This window comes from Gobio gobio, assembly GCF_949357685.1.
Source record: "Gobio gobio genome assembly, chromosome: 21".
NCBI lineage: Eukaryota > Metazoa > Chordata > Actinopteri > Cypriniformes > Gobionidae > Gobio > Gobio gobio.
The window spans coordinates 34388392-34407376 of NC_137117.1; the positions used below are offsets into that span (position 1 = coordinate 34388392).

Genomic DNA, 18985 nt, shown 5'->3' on the forward strand with positions numbered 1-18985 from the left:
ATAGATGTAATTACCGCTGTATTGTAATTACATGCAGGTATTTTAAAATATAAGTACAATGTAAAAACATACTGTATGTACACATTAAAGTGTAAACACCCTGCTTTGTATTGTTACAGTGTCAGTAGTATTTGTAAATGTACATTGTTTACTCATTCTCTGTGTTTCTTGGACGGAGAAATGAATGTCTTTCTGACTGCTCCAGGGCTTTCTTGAAAACTGCATATTGTACTTGTGCATTTTTGTATCCCGTCCATGGACAGTCGGATTGGCAGAGGGTTATTAACAGAACAGTTATTGTGAAGGTAGGGTTATCACTGATAATCATAATTTGTCTACTCTTTAAACAGCATATGGTAAAAATGGAACACCATGACAACAGCTTTAATTCTTGCATGTATGTGATATTTTGCTTCGGGAGGCTGACAGAAAAGATTCTTTCAGTTTTTCCCCTCCGTTTGGCCTAAAACACTGTTTGTGGTCGTCCAGTTTGAAATGCTGACTACAAACACTTTGCAGCCTTTAGTCACTGCCTACAATGCACTGGATGCTTCTCTGGAAACCGAAAATAACCCCCTCCTAGGCCTGTCGCAATAATCAATATATCGATATATCGCACAATATATGTACATGACCTCTAATTTTTTGATGCAATATATCGCCCAGTATGTTTACATGATATTGAATGTCACCAACATTTTACTCGATTGTGCTGTCATCTTGTATGTTTTCCGTGATGGAGGCGAAAGTGGTTCCTGGGCAGTTCCTTCATTCACAGAGATGTTATCGACAGGTGAAAAAAGGCGCAATTTGAGGCGTTATAGTGTTTTCCTGACAACTACTGACAGTTTGGAAGAATAAGCCCAAATGGACTCGATTTCAAAGCCGCAATCCCCTGTTCCGGTGCACATGTAAATGTCAACGTGTGTTAAAGCCGTTTCACAAGGGAACATTTTTATTTTTTTATTTAGGATAATATATTTTTTACTCTTAATTTCCATGATCTAAAGAAATTTAAAAGGTTGTCATTTGAAAGTGTCTAGGTCTACTTGCATTATTATGCTGTTATATTAGGATTATATATTCAGTGGCATAAAATAGTCTTAAAATGGCAATAATATCATTTATCGTAATTATTTCTGGGACGATATATCGCAAAACAAAAAGTAGTTATCGTGACAGGCCTACCCACTCCCGCTAAACGTTTTCTATTTGATTTCTTGAACAATACAAGTCAACACCATTATGACTAAAAGTTTACTAAGAAGTATTTCCTACTAAAGCCAGCTGGTATTTGACTCTGGTCAAGCGTATCCATAGCAGACTGGTGGGAGTGGCCTTACACGGCAACATGCCCAGTGCATTTTGGGTGTTGATGTTTTTCTACCTATTTGGTGAAAGGGAAGACGACAACCTTTTTTCTTCTCTAGTCAGGTAGCACAGATTCAAAATAATAATAAAATAACTTTTGTACTGTATAGAAAAGCAATTTGCCCCTTTTTAAGTGCATTGTATTAAAATTATTAATTAAAATGTTAGTACATAGTAGTTAAAGACACTTAATATAAAGTACGACCAATTATTTTTTCATGTTAATCTACTCTCCATACACCATAATGACAAAGTAAAAGATAGCTTTGTCTGATGACTAAAAAACGGAAATATCACATTGACTCAAGTATTCAGACCCTTTGCTATGACGTTTAAAATGTAACTCTGGTGTATACATCTCTGGATTATCTTTGAGCTTCAGGTGCTTATCTCAGTGTAGCTGAATTGTTGCATGACGCTAATGATCTAAGATGACCTATTTCACAAACCGTTTGTTTCGCGTTGTTGTTGAATTGCAAGGTTACACAGTCTGATCTAGGCCAAGTTTACCTTCCTTTTGTGGCATGATGCTGTGAACACTCCAGTATTTCCACATCAGGTTATATCGAACAGTAAATATGTGAATGACAGTGGTATTTGTCCATACTATGACAATATCTAAATGTGCCTATATGGGTTTATCAAACATCAGCAGTAGCAGACATGGTTGCATCTCAAGCCAATGACTGGGAGTGAATCCAGGTAGCCTAGATGCCAGCCGAACTTAGCCCCGCCCACAACATTTTTACTCGGGCAGTTCGGTCTGGACTTTCTCCGTAGAGAAGTAATTATGCCCGAACAGAAACTGTTCGGACCAATGAAATTGTCAGGGCGGGCTTTAGACGATGATGGACAGATGATAAACAGTAACGTAATCATCCACGTCACCAAAGAGCGCTTGGGTTCAATTTGTTCTAATCCTAAACGGAGAACTTGTTGTATATGCATTCACCTTTACTATTTCTCTCAGAAATGATGATCGTGTTGGTAAGTAGCCTGTGTATCCTTAAATTCTTTTTTTACAACACCGGCAAAGATCGTTTACACTCATCTTTTTCTTCTAACGTAACTTATCCCAGCGTGCAGACAGGGTTGCCAAGTTTTTACAACAAAACCGCCCAATTTTTTTCTAGCCAAAAACAAGCCCAATAGCTTTCCTGGGGGGTTCTCCGGGAAAAAAGGCATTTGGGGGGGTAAAATATGTGTTATTTTGGCAGGGCTGGCAGCTAATGTCTGTATATCACAAAATTGGGGTCGCTTCAACCCGCGGACATGGCAACACAGTGCAGTTGAGTTCTGTTGACATTTGACAACTAACGTTATGCGTCGCTCCGTTGCTCTGATTGGTTGTAGGTCTATCCAATTGAGGTCTTTCCTGGTTCGGTTGAAACACGCCCCATAATCACAGCCCAACGGAGCAGAATCAGACTCATATTCTGACTAGAATTGAGTATGACGACGTCAGGCTAGAATCCAGGATGACTTCATTGTTTAATTGTAAGAGCTGGCAATGAGATTACACCCTTCACACTTACTTAAATGCACTCTCTGTCCTCTCTACTCCCTCTTTCTCGTTTAATACTTAGCTGTCCTGTGGTCCAGTGAACCATTATTCCCTGCTTGATGACTTCCTCTCTGTCTCAATCCTTCCATTCATGTCAGTCAGTAACATGGGTTACTTTGCCAATCTCATGTCCTTTTTACTCTTACTATTGAGTTTGAACCAGAGTTTAATTGCTTTCACGCCATATTATTCTGATCCACAGTACGTTAGCAGAATGTTTTGTCATTGATGTGAAAGGCAACAAAGCGTACATTCTGAATGCTGAAAATGGAAGAAGATATGTGTCTGGTAGTAACATGAAGTAAACTAAATCAAACATCAAAAAAATTGCTGGGATGTCTTTCAAGGTTCATGAAGTAATTTATCTCTTTAAGTACTTAGAATCAAGTAAAGTAGATATATGCATGCTCTACTTAATTTCTGCATTATGTCTGAAATAAGCTGTACTCATCACTTTTGGACAGACAAAATTGAATGGCAATATGCCATTTGCCAGATTTACCCATAAACTACACATTAAAAACATGAAATAAACTGATTCTGGTCACTTCCGGTTTGGAAATTCTTACTAGTTGTTACTGAAGTGTTTTTGCAGCATTGGGATTCTCTTTGTACACATTACAGTTATACAATCTTTATAAGACGTATTAACGTTTTAACAATAAATTCAACTCTTTCCCCGCCAGCGTTTTTTTTTTATATATAAATATTTTTTAACATATATACAAGTTGCCAGCCACTCATTTTTGATCATTCTCACAAAAATTGAATGGCCCCCAGAATATTTTCTTGTATGAATATCTGAACATACAATGTATCAAAAGAAAGAACACACCCTCTGCTTTTAAACAAAAAATAAATGTTATTTTAGATTTATGCGATCTTTTTTTAATCAACTTGAATATGGGTACATTTCATAAAAAAGCAACATTGAGCAAAAAGCTGAGAAAATCGCGTTTTTGTCAAAAGACTACATCCAACACCCCCAAAACCTCACAGTCCTGTAGCTCTGGGTCGACATTTCATTCAGTAACATTAAGCAGTTTTGATTTATATGTTGTTGAATGTTGGTGATCGTGTTATTTCACATATGCCATATGATTACATATGATATCGCTTGTTTCTGCTTCTTCTTCGTCTGTGTTTTGATCCGGAGATTCAGTACTCTTTCAGAAGATGTCAGTGCCCTCTACGGTATAACAGTGAAAACGTGGAAACACAGAAAATTCAGTGTTTGGCAGGAAAGTGTTTTCTCACAAATTTTGCGGGGAAAGAGTTAAATAAAGTATTATTCGATTCCTTACTTCTGTAAAGATTTGTATATTAAGCTGCTCAAGCAAGTGGCAAAACATTTAAACACGTTAAAGTCATTTTAAATGAATACTTCGAATTGTCAAAAACAGCTGACTCTCGTGTTTTTTCTTTTGCATTTAAATATTTACAAGAAATCCTGTGGGTCATAAAGAACTTTGTATTCCCACCTCCATCATGTCATCTTGTTTATCTACTAAATGTGAAGTAAACGTAGTTTTACTTGCTTTACCCTGGGCAAAAAGCCATGTGTTGACTGTGAAACACAGTAAACTATATGGAACGCATTGCCAGACCGCACCCATGTTCAGTGTGATCGCTTGCATTCAGTCCAAATGTAATGGATGCCCTAGCTGCCTGTCCAGTTCACGTCCTCGACTCGGAATCATGCGTTACTTTGGCAACACTATCAATGGTAAAATGAATCCGCAGCAGTCAGGTGGTACAAATCAGAGCTCTTTAAGTTGAGACATGAAGTAATTTAACGGCGTCTCTCGTGACACTTTGCAGACTCTGCTGTGCTCGTTCATGTCTGCTGGAGGAGGGGTGGTTTTGAAGTGCACTCTGAAGAGAAGGTGGGCTAGCTTTCTACTACTAGCCTCTCCAAAATGTTCTTCCCTGTCTTTAACTTATTGCTCTCCTCACTGTGTTGGGAACTTCGGCATTGTAGGGAGTGATACTGTGCCTAAATATGTCATTGTAGCATCTTGATGAAAGCCAGAAGTGGTATTGTATCCTAATGCTAAACCGCTGACGTTATCAAAGAGCAGAACGGATATTCTTGAATACTTCATACCTGTAGGAAAGTGTCATCTTATTTGCAATTGTAAACGCCACCTCCTCATTGCTCAGCACAGTTCCCCAGCACTGCAGCCAGGCTGCGCTCTCCGGATGTGAAAACCAAAGGAGGCTAAGCTCAGGATTAACCAACACTGTACCGTGGAAGGCAACCATTTCCCACAACAGTACCTCTAATATATTCTTCTTTCACATTTTCTGTGTCTTGAGAAACAAAAGCGGAGACATTTGGAGACATCCGTGCCATATGGAGTTGTCCATTCCTGTCACTATGGCAACAGCAGCTTGGATGTGACCACGTGTTCTGTTCACTTGCCGTTTTTACTTTTAGAATGGTGGTTTATACACCTCTATTAATTACATTTCCTTATAATCACCCATATCAACTCACACACTCGCACTCTGAAACAAGCGGAGATTTACACTGCCCACCCCCTCCACCTGACCCCTTAAATCCAATTAGAGCTGCTTGAGTGCCCTCCATATCTACCACTCATTGCTCTCAAACACTCTCCAAGCATTTATACGTCTGCTTTGCTTTGGATCCCTCTCTTATCCTCTCATTTTAGCAACGCCGGCGTCTATTGCGGGGGGGAAAGACCTTTTATTTGTTATCGGTAGGTGTTGGAAGCAACGGGCTGCCCTGTTGTCTTCTCTCTCTTGTTTCTCTTAATCGCAACTGTCCCCTCCCTTACCTCCCGCCACCGCCCCTCTCTCTGAGGAGAGTGAGAAGAGGGAACAGGAGAAAGCGTCTGTTCTGTAATCGCTGGATGAACCATGATGGCAGAGCTGGACATCAACCAGGTTTCCTGTGCAGTGACTGCCGTGGTGAGTGTTAACAGAAAAGAGTGCGTTTTGTCTCCGAGTAGCCTGTTGCTTTCCCTCTGAAGCACCAGCGGGAACTTTGCAGACATGAACTGTTCAAGCTCTCGCGCCTGTGCATGAGTGCTGATGGAGTTTGAGTCGTGTCTGTCGTAGGTAGTGTGGGTGAGCGATGGGCGTTATCTGCCTTTTGTCTGACGGTTGTTTACGTGTGGTGTTATCTTGTGCTTTCATGTGTCTGCAGTGTCAAAAGGAGGCCTTTGAGTTTTTTGTGTGTGTGTGAGGGCGATGACAGTGAAGCATACTATATAGTGCTGTAGTGTTCTTGTATTTTAAAGAGTGGAGCTTGGTGCTAGCAATGGCTTCAATTGTCAGGGAGTGTTAAAAAGATGTAATGTTAGCATTTGCCAAATGCATATGTATGTAAAGAAATGTATATGCTATGTGAAGAGTATAATATAATGTTTAATTGATTTACTTAACACCTGTTTTAGGTTTTATTGTGTGCACATACATGATATTCATAATTGTTCTGTAAAATAATTGTAGTCATTTGCTCTACCTTTTAAAGCAACTTTTTGGCTGGTGTCACCAATCCCTCTTCTTCACCCCCATCCCTTAAAACCACCTGATTTTAAATTATTGCTGATGATTAATATTGTGCTGCTTATTACCTGCATACTGTCACTTGAGATGCAGCATGGATCATCAAATAATGACACCAACTTTAATCAAATGTTGGTCATTTTATTGGCAAGCTGAAAGGAATACAATTCAACTATGCATGCTTCTCCAGTATCAATGTAATGCAGTTTCCATTAGTATAATGCATGATGCTGAACTAAGTTTGTTTATCAGTTATATTTCCATTTTTTTGTTTTAAAATCATCTGTTTTAAACAACATTTTGAGAGAACTGAAATCAGAAATTTCGAAATCAAAGACACAGGTGTACTAACCTCCCCAACTTAACTGCTTTTCAGTTCACTTTTATTTGTATAGCGCTTTTCACAATACAAATCATTTCAAAGCAGCTTTACTGAAAATGCATGTTTCTGCATTACAATTTAGTAGTAGTTAATTTGTTATCAGAGGTGACCGTGTCCAAGTTATGTCCAGAAATGTACAGTTCTAAGAGAATACAAATCATGCAGTTAGCTAACATCATGTATTCAGTTGGGCAGAAGCAATGATCTCAGTTATTACAACTATTAAGTTGTGATCATAATGATTACAATATATAGAAAAGGAGATGTGTTGTGTGAATGCTTGGATAAAGAGATGGGTTTTTAATCTAGATTGAAACTGGGAGAGGGTGTCTGAGCTCCCAACATTATCAGGATGACTATTGCAGAGTTTAGGGATGTGAAAACACTTTCCCCTCCTTTAGTGAAATTAGATACAGTATCCATTACTAGGTACTACCAAAAGTCCAGAGTTTTGTGACCTTAAAAAGTGTGATGAATTGTATCGTGATCGTTTAAATACACAGGAGATCACATAGGTCTGTAGCAATACTTTGTAATCGATACAGAAAATTTATTGAAATATTTTCTTCATATTTTCTTGACCTGGTAAGAACTCTAGCAGCTGCATTTTGGACTAAGGCCGTGTGTCCACCAAAGTGTTTTTTCACGCGAATGGCGGTTTCTCCCAATTGTTTTTAATGGGTTCGCCACTTTTTAAGAACAGCATGAGCGTAACAAGCGCTGAGCGTCTATTTCATGTTCAAGCGCTGAGCGCTCTGCATTTTTACTGGTCGCCGAAAGTTGAAGAATGTCAAACGCAGTGCTCATCACTGTCACTTTTTACCTAGCCGTCCAATCACAGTGGAGGAGGGGCGGGACAAATACCACACCGACCACATTCTGCTTATACAACGTCAACAGATGACAACAAGCATAATAATGGAACAAAATCATTTAAAACAAGGGCCAGAGCAAATACTTTACATTTGTATTGACATATTTTATAAAAACAGAAACAAACTTTCTGTGAAATGAGATGCTAGTAACACTTCCGTGGCAATTCTGTATCATAGCAAGCAAAGCGTCTCAACTGGAAAAACCACTGGGCTGCCAAAACGCTCTCAAGCGCCCACAGCGAGACGTTTTCAGCAGAGCGCCTAGTGTTTTCAGATGGCTTAAAACGCTTTGGTGGACATGCAGCCTAACTGTAGCTTGTTTATTGAGGATGCAGGACAACCAGCTCGTAAAGCATTACAGTAATCCAGACTAGAGCTTGTGAATGCATGAACTAGCTTTTCTGCATCAGAAACCGATAACCTGTATGAGTTTCTTTCTTCTGCTGAACACAAAAGAATGTTGGTAACCAGACAGTTGATGAATCCCATTGACTTCCATAGTATTATTTTCCAACTATGGAAGTCAATGTGGTCCATCAGCTGTCTGCTAACCAACATTCTTTAAAATATCATCTTTTATGTGCAACGGAAGAAGAAAAATTCTGTGATCATTTAATCACCCTCATTTTTGGGTGAACAATCCCTTTAATGCCTATCCCTGAGTACCAGTGTAATTTTGTAGTCGATCTAAGAGGTTATTATGATGTATAGTGCCTTCGCTGTTCGCAGACCAACAAGAGACAAGTACTTGTGTTTGGATGAGATTTGGACTTATTCTGCAACAGATTCGACACTGACATCTGCCCAGACTCTTTATCACCTTGTTCTCTTTCTTGCATCTTATCAGAGCACTGTTGTCTTTGACAGATCCCTGACACATTTCTGAGCTGCCCTCAGGCACAACCACGTCTACACTCCCGTGTTAAAAAATAAATGGGACAAGTGAAAAATGTCAAAATATTTGGTGGTCTTTTAATGGTCTTTACATTTTAATCACAGGAAATTCGCTAGAATTGCAGAAATACTGTAGATGAAGTTCACAGAAATAGCACAGAATAGCCTTGCCCTTTGTTTCTTTAAATGTTTAAGCCCTGTGGGTAAAGTTGCAGAGAGCTTTTTACAGTAAGAGTCTGTGGTGGTGGTGATGGTGGTGGTGTTCTTAATGTTAATGGCTTTAAACAGTTAATGAGTAGTTGAAAAATGTCTCCCAGTTAGTTTGAGTTTAAAGTGAGACCAAATATTAACTATAGGGTTCAAATCTGGATTCTGGCCTGGCCAAAACATGAGCCTGATGGACTTGTTCTCAAGCCACTTCTTGGTTGCACTGTCTTGTTGAAAAATAACATCTGATCATTCCTCTTTAGACAGCAACTTTTCAATTGTGGGAAGCAAAACATTCTGCAATATTCTCGATATTCAATATCCTGTACTGAAGTAGTGTTGTCAAAAATATAGATATTTTTCAATATGTATCGATACTGAAATATCGATACCAATACTCCTCTCATTCACTCCGGTTAAATAGTGTTGGTGTGACGGGTCTGTATTTCGTGCGGGAGTGCACACAATTCTACTCATTCCCACAGATTTTCCCACTCACATCTGAAGCGCACACACATACAGTAATAAGGCCGCCTCTGACATGCAAGTGCAAAAATGAGCTCCTTTTCCCAGCTTATTAATGGTCAAATACATTGGAAAATAATGACACAATGCCCATCTTGGTGAGTATTAACGTAAACACAGTCGTAAACAGTTCAGGAAGAATGTGTAACAGGAACAGTATTTTGGATCCATGAGGGCATCAGGTCTTAAAGGGACAGAAGCCGAATAAACGTGCCATTCTCTATGTTGTTAATATTATTCAAACTACAAAAAGACCAACGATCACTTGCTGCTCTTGACTGATTAACTTGTGTAACTTTAATGGATTAATCTGTATTTAATTTGAAATTTGATCACTTTGTTTTTTCTTACCTGAATACTGTTAGACTTGAAGAAATAAAGCAGTCCATTTCATTTGTATCTTTATTCTATTGTATTTATTTGTGCTATTGTTAGTAATTTATTTATTTGTTTTTATTTTATCACCGTTTACTTGTCTTTTTAAATTCAGTTTACCATTTGAAATCAAGCTACCTTGTGCTGTGAGTAAGCTATTGCAACAAAATTACCCCACTGTAAAAAATACATTTTGTGAGATAATTGTAATGGTAATTGATCAACGTTTATATATGAAAAAAAGCTTAAAATCGTTATCATATTAAGTGATTTCTTCAGAAGAAATTTTTGATTTGGCAATTTTTTTTTGCCTACACTTTCAATAGATGGACAAAAAAGAAATCATATTAAAAATATATATTTAACAGTATGCAGTGTTTTTTGCCGTGGTATTGAAAATGGTAACGAATATCGATACTTTTCCAGGTATCGTATCGAAGTTAGAAATTCCAGTATCGTGACAACACTAGAAGTAGCTCACTAATACCAGCAGCTCCCCACACAACATCTTTTCCTTCATGCTTCACTGTGGTAGATGCATTAATTATTATATTTCTCACCAGATTTTCAAGGACATCACTCTGGAGCATCACCATGCAACTCGTTTCATTGATTCATCACTCCACACACCTCTGAATCAAACTTCCCATATTCTGTCTTTCATGTTTTTCTGACATAGCTGTAGCGTTTGCTTAAATTTTGCTCATTTCTTGATCAATAATTTGTGGTTAAGATGATTAAAAGCTTAGTGTTTAGCCCATTTGGGGCTTGGCCCTTTTTTGCCCTGGAGTGTACCTTCAGCTCCATCCAAACCGCTTGCTTTATCATTTCTGTCCGGCTGTTGTGGTGTGATGTTGTCTTAGTTACTAAGTCTTTTTGTTGCAATATGTTCTTTAAAAATAGCAAGTGACCATTCAACACCATGAAGTGACTTATGTTGTTGCTGGTTAAAGTACTTATGACTTGTAATAGCATCCATTAATTAAAAACTATTTTACATAGTGTTTTTTTTTTATTGCATGTATACATTTTTCTATTTAAAATGAATGCTGTTCTTTTGAACTTTCTATCCATCTAAACATCCAGTGTAATAATAAGCAGCATAACTGTTTTCAACATTAATAATAATAATATTAAAAATAATCAGAAATGTTTCTTTCTGAAAAGCACTCACCGTGATATCTCAGCTAATTAGGTGTTGAGACTTATATATCAGTATAAAAATGCAAAAAAGGTCTGCACTCCTAAAAATAATTGTATTAATTTAAAGCAGGAGATAAAAATAATACAGTTTAGTTTCGGCTATTTGCCTTTGTCAGTGTCAAAATTCAGCTTTACCATCACAGGGAAAAAATAGCATTTTAAACTATACAAAAAAAGAAAACTACTTTTTAAATCAAATAAAAGCAGCATTGTTAAGCATAAGAGACTTCACTAAAACATAAAAAAAATCATACCAATCCCAAATTTTTTAATAAGCAATCAGTGTACAACTAGACAAGTTAAGTATATAAACGTATAAAATGCATACAGTAGCAATCAATTCACACTTGTTTTTTTAGATATAATTTTTATTTCAGATGGACGAGTAGCTGTGCAGCATGTCTAAAAGAAATTGGGTGTCCGCCATCTGTTGGCACGTTGCAACGGCCATTTCCATTGTACACAGCTTTGATTATAAAGGGGAGTGATCACGTTTTGTCATGTCACAACGTGCTGCTCACGTCCAGTGTAGAAATGGTGCCAATGCAGAAACACCTGTTTCTGAAGACTGTTTGAATGGTACATCAAGAGATCAGACAAACAATCACTTAACATGAGATGTCATGGAGAGCAATATGTGTGCACACTCAAACATAACCGCCTTGTCTATTTTTAAATCTGCTGCCTTCAGTGGGTGCTGCTGTGGTTTGCTTCAGGTGTCAGCTGCTAGCATGATTTCTAGATCTCCTGCTTAAGACCTCCTCACGATCAGAGACATTACCTGTGTCTGTTAACATCAACTACTAGAGAAATGATCTTTGCCTTCTCGCCTTGTAATAACGAACGTGTCTGCGCGTTATTACCTTCAGCTAAGGTCACTACGGTCTTGTGTTTTTCTGTTGTGTGTGTGCAGTCTGCAGGTTGGCATCAAAACAATGTCAGTCTCCTCTGGTGCGGTTCTGAGCTGCTTTTGGAGAACTGCAGGCAGATCTATCCAGAATAATAAAACCTCACGCTGTGCGTGGAATGAGATTAGAGCTGGACCTGCTGCTCTTCTGTTCTTAGGAGTCCTTGAATTGTGTTGTTAGCCTCTCACCTCATTCTTGTGGTTCAGACCTCATCCTGTTTGTGTGATCTTGTAGCTAGGGTGTCCATTTTGTCCGAGGCGGCAGTTTTTGTTATTTTACTTTGACATTATAATGCTGTGGTGGTTGTGGTGATATGCAACAACAAACAACATCAACGGTGGGCCGAAACCTACACCAAAAGGAAACACAAGAGGGTGACTGACGTGACGACTGAGGGTGACAACCTTCAATTGTTTGGAAACGAGCTTTAAAAAAACATTTAGGAGTTAATTGTGAGTCTGCGCCTAATAGGCTTGCTGTGGTAGTTGGTGTTACCGGTGTTTCTCTGTGTTCGGCCATACACGGATTACATTACTTTGCCACCGTTGTACCGCCCCCACTGTCATTTTGCTTTTTTATAGAAAAAAAAAAAGTTAGTTCAGTTGGACAACAGATGGTACATATATAAACAGCAAGCGTTTGCTCTGCTCCATACACCAAGGATTTCACTCATCACGTGACGGGAGTAAGGAGAGATGACGGACAATAGGATGGCAGGATCTTTTGCACACCAAATCCTCTAAGCGTAATGGTCAAATATCTTGTAAAATGTGTGGTCAGTAGTACTGCTGCTCCCTATAGGCCTACACGCAGTACACGTGATGACGAATCCAAAAGCAAAAGTGAAAAGTACATTCAGAAGCGCTTTCAGTAGCCCGCATATTGATTGTGACTCCCTGATGCCTGTAAATTATATACAATACCCCCTTTCCCCCCGCCCCAGTATTATCGTTGCAAGTTTAATTTACCTGTGTGAGAATGTCCTCACCTGACCATGAGTTAGAGATGACTTTTGACTGGCTGGGCAGATATTTCCATACAAAGAATAAGTTTAACGGCCATTTGTGTGAACCTTTCTATCTGTATTTTCATGCAGACATTGCAGGAACAACCATCTACAGTCAGGTCTATAAATATTGGGACATCGACACAATTCTAATCTTTTTGGCTCTATGTACCACTACAATGGATTTGAAATGAAACGAACAAGATGTGCTTTAACTGCAGACTTTTAGCTTTAATTTGAGGGTATTTACATCCAAATCAGGTGAACGATGAAGGAATTTCAACAGTTTGTATATATGCCTCCCACTTTTTAAGGGACCAAAAGTAATGGGACAGATTAACAATCATAAATCAAACTTTCACTTTTTAATACTTGGTTGCAAATCCTTTGCAGTCAATTACAGCCTGAAGTCTGGAACGCATAGACATCACCAGACGCTGGGTTTCCTCCCTGGTGATGCTCTGCCAGGCCTCTACTGCAACTGTCTTCAGTTCCTGCTTGTTCTTGGGGCATTTTCTCTTCAGTCTTGTCTTCAGCAAGTGAAATGCATGTTCAATCGGATTCAGGTCAGGTGACTGACTTGGCCATTGCATAACATTCCACTTCTTTCCCTTAAAAAACTCTTTGGTTGCTTTTGCTTCGGGTCATTGTCCATCTGCACTGTGAAGCGCCGTCCAATGAGTTCTGAAGCATTTGGCTGAATATGAGCCGATAATATTGCCCGAAACACTTCAGAATTCATCCTGCTGCTTTTGTCAGCAGTCACATCATCAATAAATACAAGAGAACAAGTTCCATTGGCAGCCATACATGCCCACGCCATGACACTACCACCACCATGCTTCACTGATGAGGTGGTATGCTTTGGATCATGAGCAGTTCCTTTCCTTCTCCATACTCTTCTCTTCCCATCACTCTGGTACAAGTTGATCTTGGTCTCATCGATCCATAGGATGTTGTTCGAGAACTGTGAAGGCTTTTTTAGATGTTTGGCAAACTCTAATCTGGCCTTCCTGTTTTTGAGGCTCACCAATGGTTTGCATCTTGTGGTGAACCCTCTGTATTCACTCTGATGAAGTCTTCTCTTGATTGTTGACTTTGACACACATACACCTACCTCCTGGAGAGTGTTCTTGATCTGGTCAACTGTTGTGAAGGGTGTTTTCTTCACCAGGGAAAGGATTCTTCGATCATCCACCACAGTTGTTTTCCGTGGTCTTCCGGGTCTTTTGGTGTTGCTGAGCCCACCGGTGCGTTCTTTCTTTTTAAGGATGTTCCAAACAGTTGATTTGGCCACACCTAAAGTTTTTCCTATCTCTCTGATGGGTTTGTTTTGTTTTTTCAGCCTAATGATGGCTTGCTTCCCTGATAGTGACAGCTCTTTGGATCTCATATTGAGAGTTGACAGCAACAGTTTCCAATTGCAAATAGCACACTTGAAATGAACTCTGAACCTTTTATCTGCTACTTGTAAATGGGATAATGAGGGAATAACACACACCTGGCCATGGAACAGCTGAGCAGCCAATTGTCCCATTACTTTTGGTCCCTTAAAAAGCGGGAGGCACATATACAAACTATTGTAATTCCTACATCGTTCACCTGATGTGGATATACATACCCTCAAATTAAAGCTAAAAGTCTGCAGTTAAAGCACATCTTGTTTGTTTCATTTCAAATCCATTGTGGTGGTATATAGAGCCAAAAAGATGAGAATTGTGTCGATGTCCCAATATTTATGGACCTGACTATGTTGAAACAGTTGGCGCTTTTATTGGTAATTCACATGTCATCATTTGATTGGTTGCAGGAGCATGACATTGAGACTCCTCATGGTGTCCTTCACGTGACTTTGAGAGGGACACCTAAAGGCAACCGGCCAGTCATTCTCACCTATCATGACATCGGACTCAACCGTAAGTTGTCCCATATATTCAAAGTTCCTGTGTTTCGGTCTCAGAATATGTGCCATTAGAGCTCACCTACTAGAGGACAGGGACTGGTGGTCTAGATCAGTGATTCTCAGCCCTGTTCCTGGAGGTACACCAACCCTGTGTCCGAATATGCCTACTTCCCGTTTATATAGTAAAAACAGTATGTGAAATTAGTAGGGTGAAATACATAGTATTCATAAAACAGTGGGCGAAAAATACCTGGGTGACCTACTACTTCCACTGAGATTCTGAAGTGCACATAACATTTTACTATCCCATGGGTCCACGAGAGAGGAGTCGTGAATAGTCATAAAGGGACGCAACTGACACTGTGTATTTATAGTACATGACAAATGTAGTACATCCAGTTTTCACACTATAGAGAGAACATACTTTTTTTAATGGTTGCCTTATCAAATACAGTACCTACTCGGACAGTATGCGATTTCAGTCGCATCTCAACACTACACATTTTCAAACGTGTTTTTTTTTGGTATATACAGCTATAGTATTTACTGTTTGCTGTTATAATGTTGTATGTACAACATTATAATGGCGAACTGAAAGGCAGAAAACTGATTTACAGGCCACTGACGGTAGTAGTTAATTGGGTCTAGTAATAACAGTTATTAAAAAATGTCTTGTTTGAATCTTATATTGATTTATGAAAAACATGTTTGAGAAGTGTCTGTGGTGCTAAACAAGTGTTTTTTTGTTCTCTTGCGACGCAGATAAGTCATGTTTCAACACACTCTTTAACTTCGAGGACATGCAGGAGATCACCCAGCACTTTGCTGTGGTCCATGTTGATGCTCCAGGCCAGCAGGAATCTGCACCTCCTTTCCCCACCGGGTAAGACAAACTACCAAAAAAACAACTCTGGCTCAAAACCATAATATATCCAAGCTTAAGCACCATGTTCCACCATGAAAACTCACTCATCTGTGTACCTATTCTTTTGTGAGCAGTGCCTGTGAATTTTTTCACTTGGCGTGTTCACATGTACCATTGTTTAGCACGTTTTCAAAGGATAAATCCAGTCACTTCGATAAGAAACGAAGCGATCATGAAGTTTGCAAGAGGGCAGATTATTTCCACATGCAGATTTCCCAACGCTGCTTGGTTCGAAAGTGACTTCTCTGTACGCTGTACTTCAAACAAGGCTTATCAACAATAGACAAACTTTTTTGCCCTCTAAAGTTTGCTAATATAAACCCAGAGGTTGCAATTAGATTTTTGCATTATTTTGATTTTTTCCGTTATTTTGATGACGGAGCACACATGCACTGTCATCTCTTCCACTTTACTACTAGTTACAGGAAAAACTAACATCAGAAGGTCTGTTGAAAGATACAGTGCAACTTACCAAAGTCTGTATCATGTCTCACATTATCACTCAATCAGTTTTGTAACTGGAAAGACATCAGTAAAACAGCTTGTAAATAGGAATAGAAACATGCACTATATTGCCAAACGTTTTGGGACATCTGCCTTTACATGCGCATGAACTTTAATGGCATCTCATTCTTAATCCGTAGGGTTTAATATGGAGTTGGCCCACCCTTTGCAGCTATAACAGCTTCAACTCTTCTGGGAAGGCTTTCCACAAGGTTCAGGAGTGTGTTTATGGGACTCATCCCATAAAAGATCATCCATGTCTTTATGGACCTTGCCTTGTGCACTGGTGCGCAGTCATGTTGGAACAGGAAGAGGCCATCCCCAAACTGTCTTGGTATGCCGAAGCATTAAGAGTTCCTTTCACTGGAACTAAGGGGCCAAGCCTAACCCCTGAAAAACAACCCCACACCATAATCCCCCCTCCACCAAACTTTACTCTTGGCACAATGCAGTCAGACAAGTGCCGTTCTCCTGGCAACCGCCAAACCCAGACTCGTCCATCGGATTGCCGGACAGAGAAGCGTGATTCGTTACTCCAGAGAACACGTCTCCGCTGCTCTAGAGTCCAGTGACGGCGTGCTTTACCCCACTGCATCCCACGCTTCGCATTGCACTTGGTGATATAAGTCTTGGATGAGCTGCTCAGCCATGGAAACCCATAACATGAAGCTCTCTACGCACTGATCTTGAGCTAATCAGAAGGCCACACAAAGTTTGGAGGTCTGTAGCTCTTGACTGCAGAAAGTTGGCGACTTCTGCGCACTGTGCACCTCAGCATGTGCTGACCCCGCTCTGTGATTTTTATGTTGCCTACCACTTCGTAGCTGAGTGGCTGTTGTTCCCAATCCACTTTGTTATAATACCACTAATGCTGCGTTCACACAAAACGCGAATAGAGCGTCTGGCGCGAGTGATTTCAATGTTAAGTCAATGGAAAGCCGCGAAGGACGCGAATCCGCCTCATTTGCGCGTCCAGTTCGTGCGAATTGGACGCGAATTCAGCTTCTTGCGTGATACACACGTTACACGAGAGTGGTGCTTTCGTACATTCACGAGTTTGAAGAATCTGACGCCTGAGTTGAAAAATTTGAACTTTGGCGTCAATTTGTGCCGCGTTAACCAATCAGGAGCCTGCTCGCTGTGGTCACGTGGTAAAGTGACGTGATGAGAAACCCTGCATAATTTAAAAATACTACTATTGTGTCACAAAATGTAGTTTTAAGACTTTTTCAGGTGAGAATGTAGTTGTTGAAAGTTCAAATCTGTGGTTTATTTATAAAGAGAGCGCCTATTATAGAAAATTATCGTGTGTTTTTGGAGTTGTGAGATCCAGGCGATCACCGGGCGCTCAGTGCTCATTAACCCGGCGACAGCAGGCTGTCCTCGGCTAGTCCTTCTGACGTTTGCCGCTGGCTCTGATGTCTCTGTGGTGGTTCGTCTTGTGTGGATCTAACGGGCGATCTTTGGTGTCATGAATCTATAATTTATTGTCTGCCAAATCGTTTTGACTGAGGGCAAAGAGAAGTTTCATGACTTAATTTTTTAAGGATATTTAAATATACATGCAGTGAAGAAAATGTAGGAGTTGCCTGGACCACATTTGTGTGGCTATTAATGTTTAATATATATTTTTAATGAAAATGAAAAGAGGCAGAGTGGTGTTTTATGACATATTTCTCCTGGAGTGCCTTGAACGCGCGTCAATTTCGCTTCCAGCGCTCGATTTCTACGCGTGAATGCATTCAAAATGTTTGCACGTGAAACTAGACGTGGTAGACGCGATTTTGACGCTCTATTCGCGTTTGGTGTGAACGCAGCATAACAGTTGACGTGGAATATTTAGTAGTGAGGAAATTTCACGATTGGACTTATTGCACAGGTGGCAACCGATCACGGTACCACACTTAATTCACTGAGCTCCCATTCTTTCACAAATGTTTGTAGAAGCGTCTGTATGCTAGGTGCTTGATTTTATTCACCTGTGACCATGGAAATGATTGGAACACCTGAATTCAATGATTTGGAGGGGTGTCCCAATACTTTTGGCAATATAGTGTAATTATGTAAATATAAAGTTGGACCAAGACCAAATTCAATATACTCCTTATATTATATACTCCTTTGTAGCAAATGAACACAGAATATTAATGCAACACGAGTTTCTCGTTAAGTGTTTTTCCCATCGAAAACCAATATAAAGAAACACGCGCTGCATTCATATTCTTGGCTCATCTACTCGCCTATATAGTATGCATCATCAAAAAGGTGTAAACTGAATTTAATCTTGTAATATCACATTAAGGCACTTTAAGGGTGGGTTGCACTAATAATGATTCTCTAGCCTGGTGTCGATTCATCCCGATCAGCCCTTTAATTCTAACGGTCTTTCTACATGGTTAATCTGTTTAAAATTAAGTGGTGGAACACAACTCGATTTAAAATAAAACCCTGATCAACAAATCCTTGATTAGCGTTAAATTGAATCCTTAATGGTGCAACTCCCTATAAGTGTTTTTCACGTTTAGCGTTTTAAAACCTCCCGCTGTTTTTAGTGATTGAAATACTGCAGCAGGTGTTGAGATATGGATAACAAGTGCCCAAAACGTGCATCTTGTTCACATATTTTAGTTTTTAAGATGGAAAATTGACAGACTTATGCTGCAGTTCAATGGCTGTTTTGCCCTCCAGGGCTCCGCGACAGTCACATGACTGAAAACTCTGAATTGTCATTCAATTTTGTGATTTTGCCTCGGACAGGCGACTTTTCGTGGCATTTTTCTTATTGTTATGGAGGCTGAATCCTCAC

General features: G+C 39.6%; 1 protein-coding gene across 3 annotated transcripts in view; it reads left to right on the plus strand.

Annotated features, from left to right (window-relative positions):
• The window catches only part of ndrg3b (ndrg family member 3b), an 85401-nt gene that overhangs the window by 49482 nt on the left and 16934 nt on the right, over positions 1-18985 (plus strand). For 2 of the 3 annotated variants that reach the window (XM_079801900.1, XM_079801901.1), the window contains 2 exons: positions 14658-14763; positions 15513-15633. In XM_079801900.1, coding sequence (XP_079658026.1) covers positions 14658-14763; positions 15513-15633 — 227 coding nt within the window. Of the gene's footprint in view, positions 1-5542; positions 5873-14657; positions 14764-15512; positions 15634-18985 lie in introns of those variants that run through there. The other variant, XM_079801902.1, reaches the window with a different exon arrangement.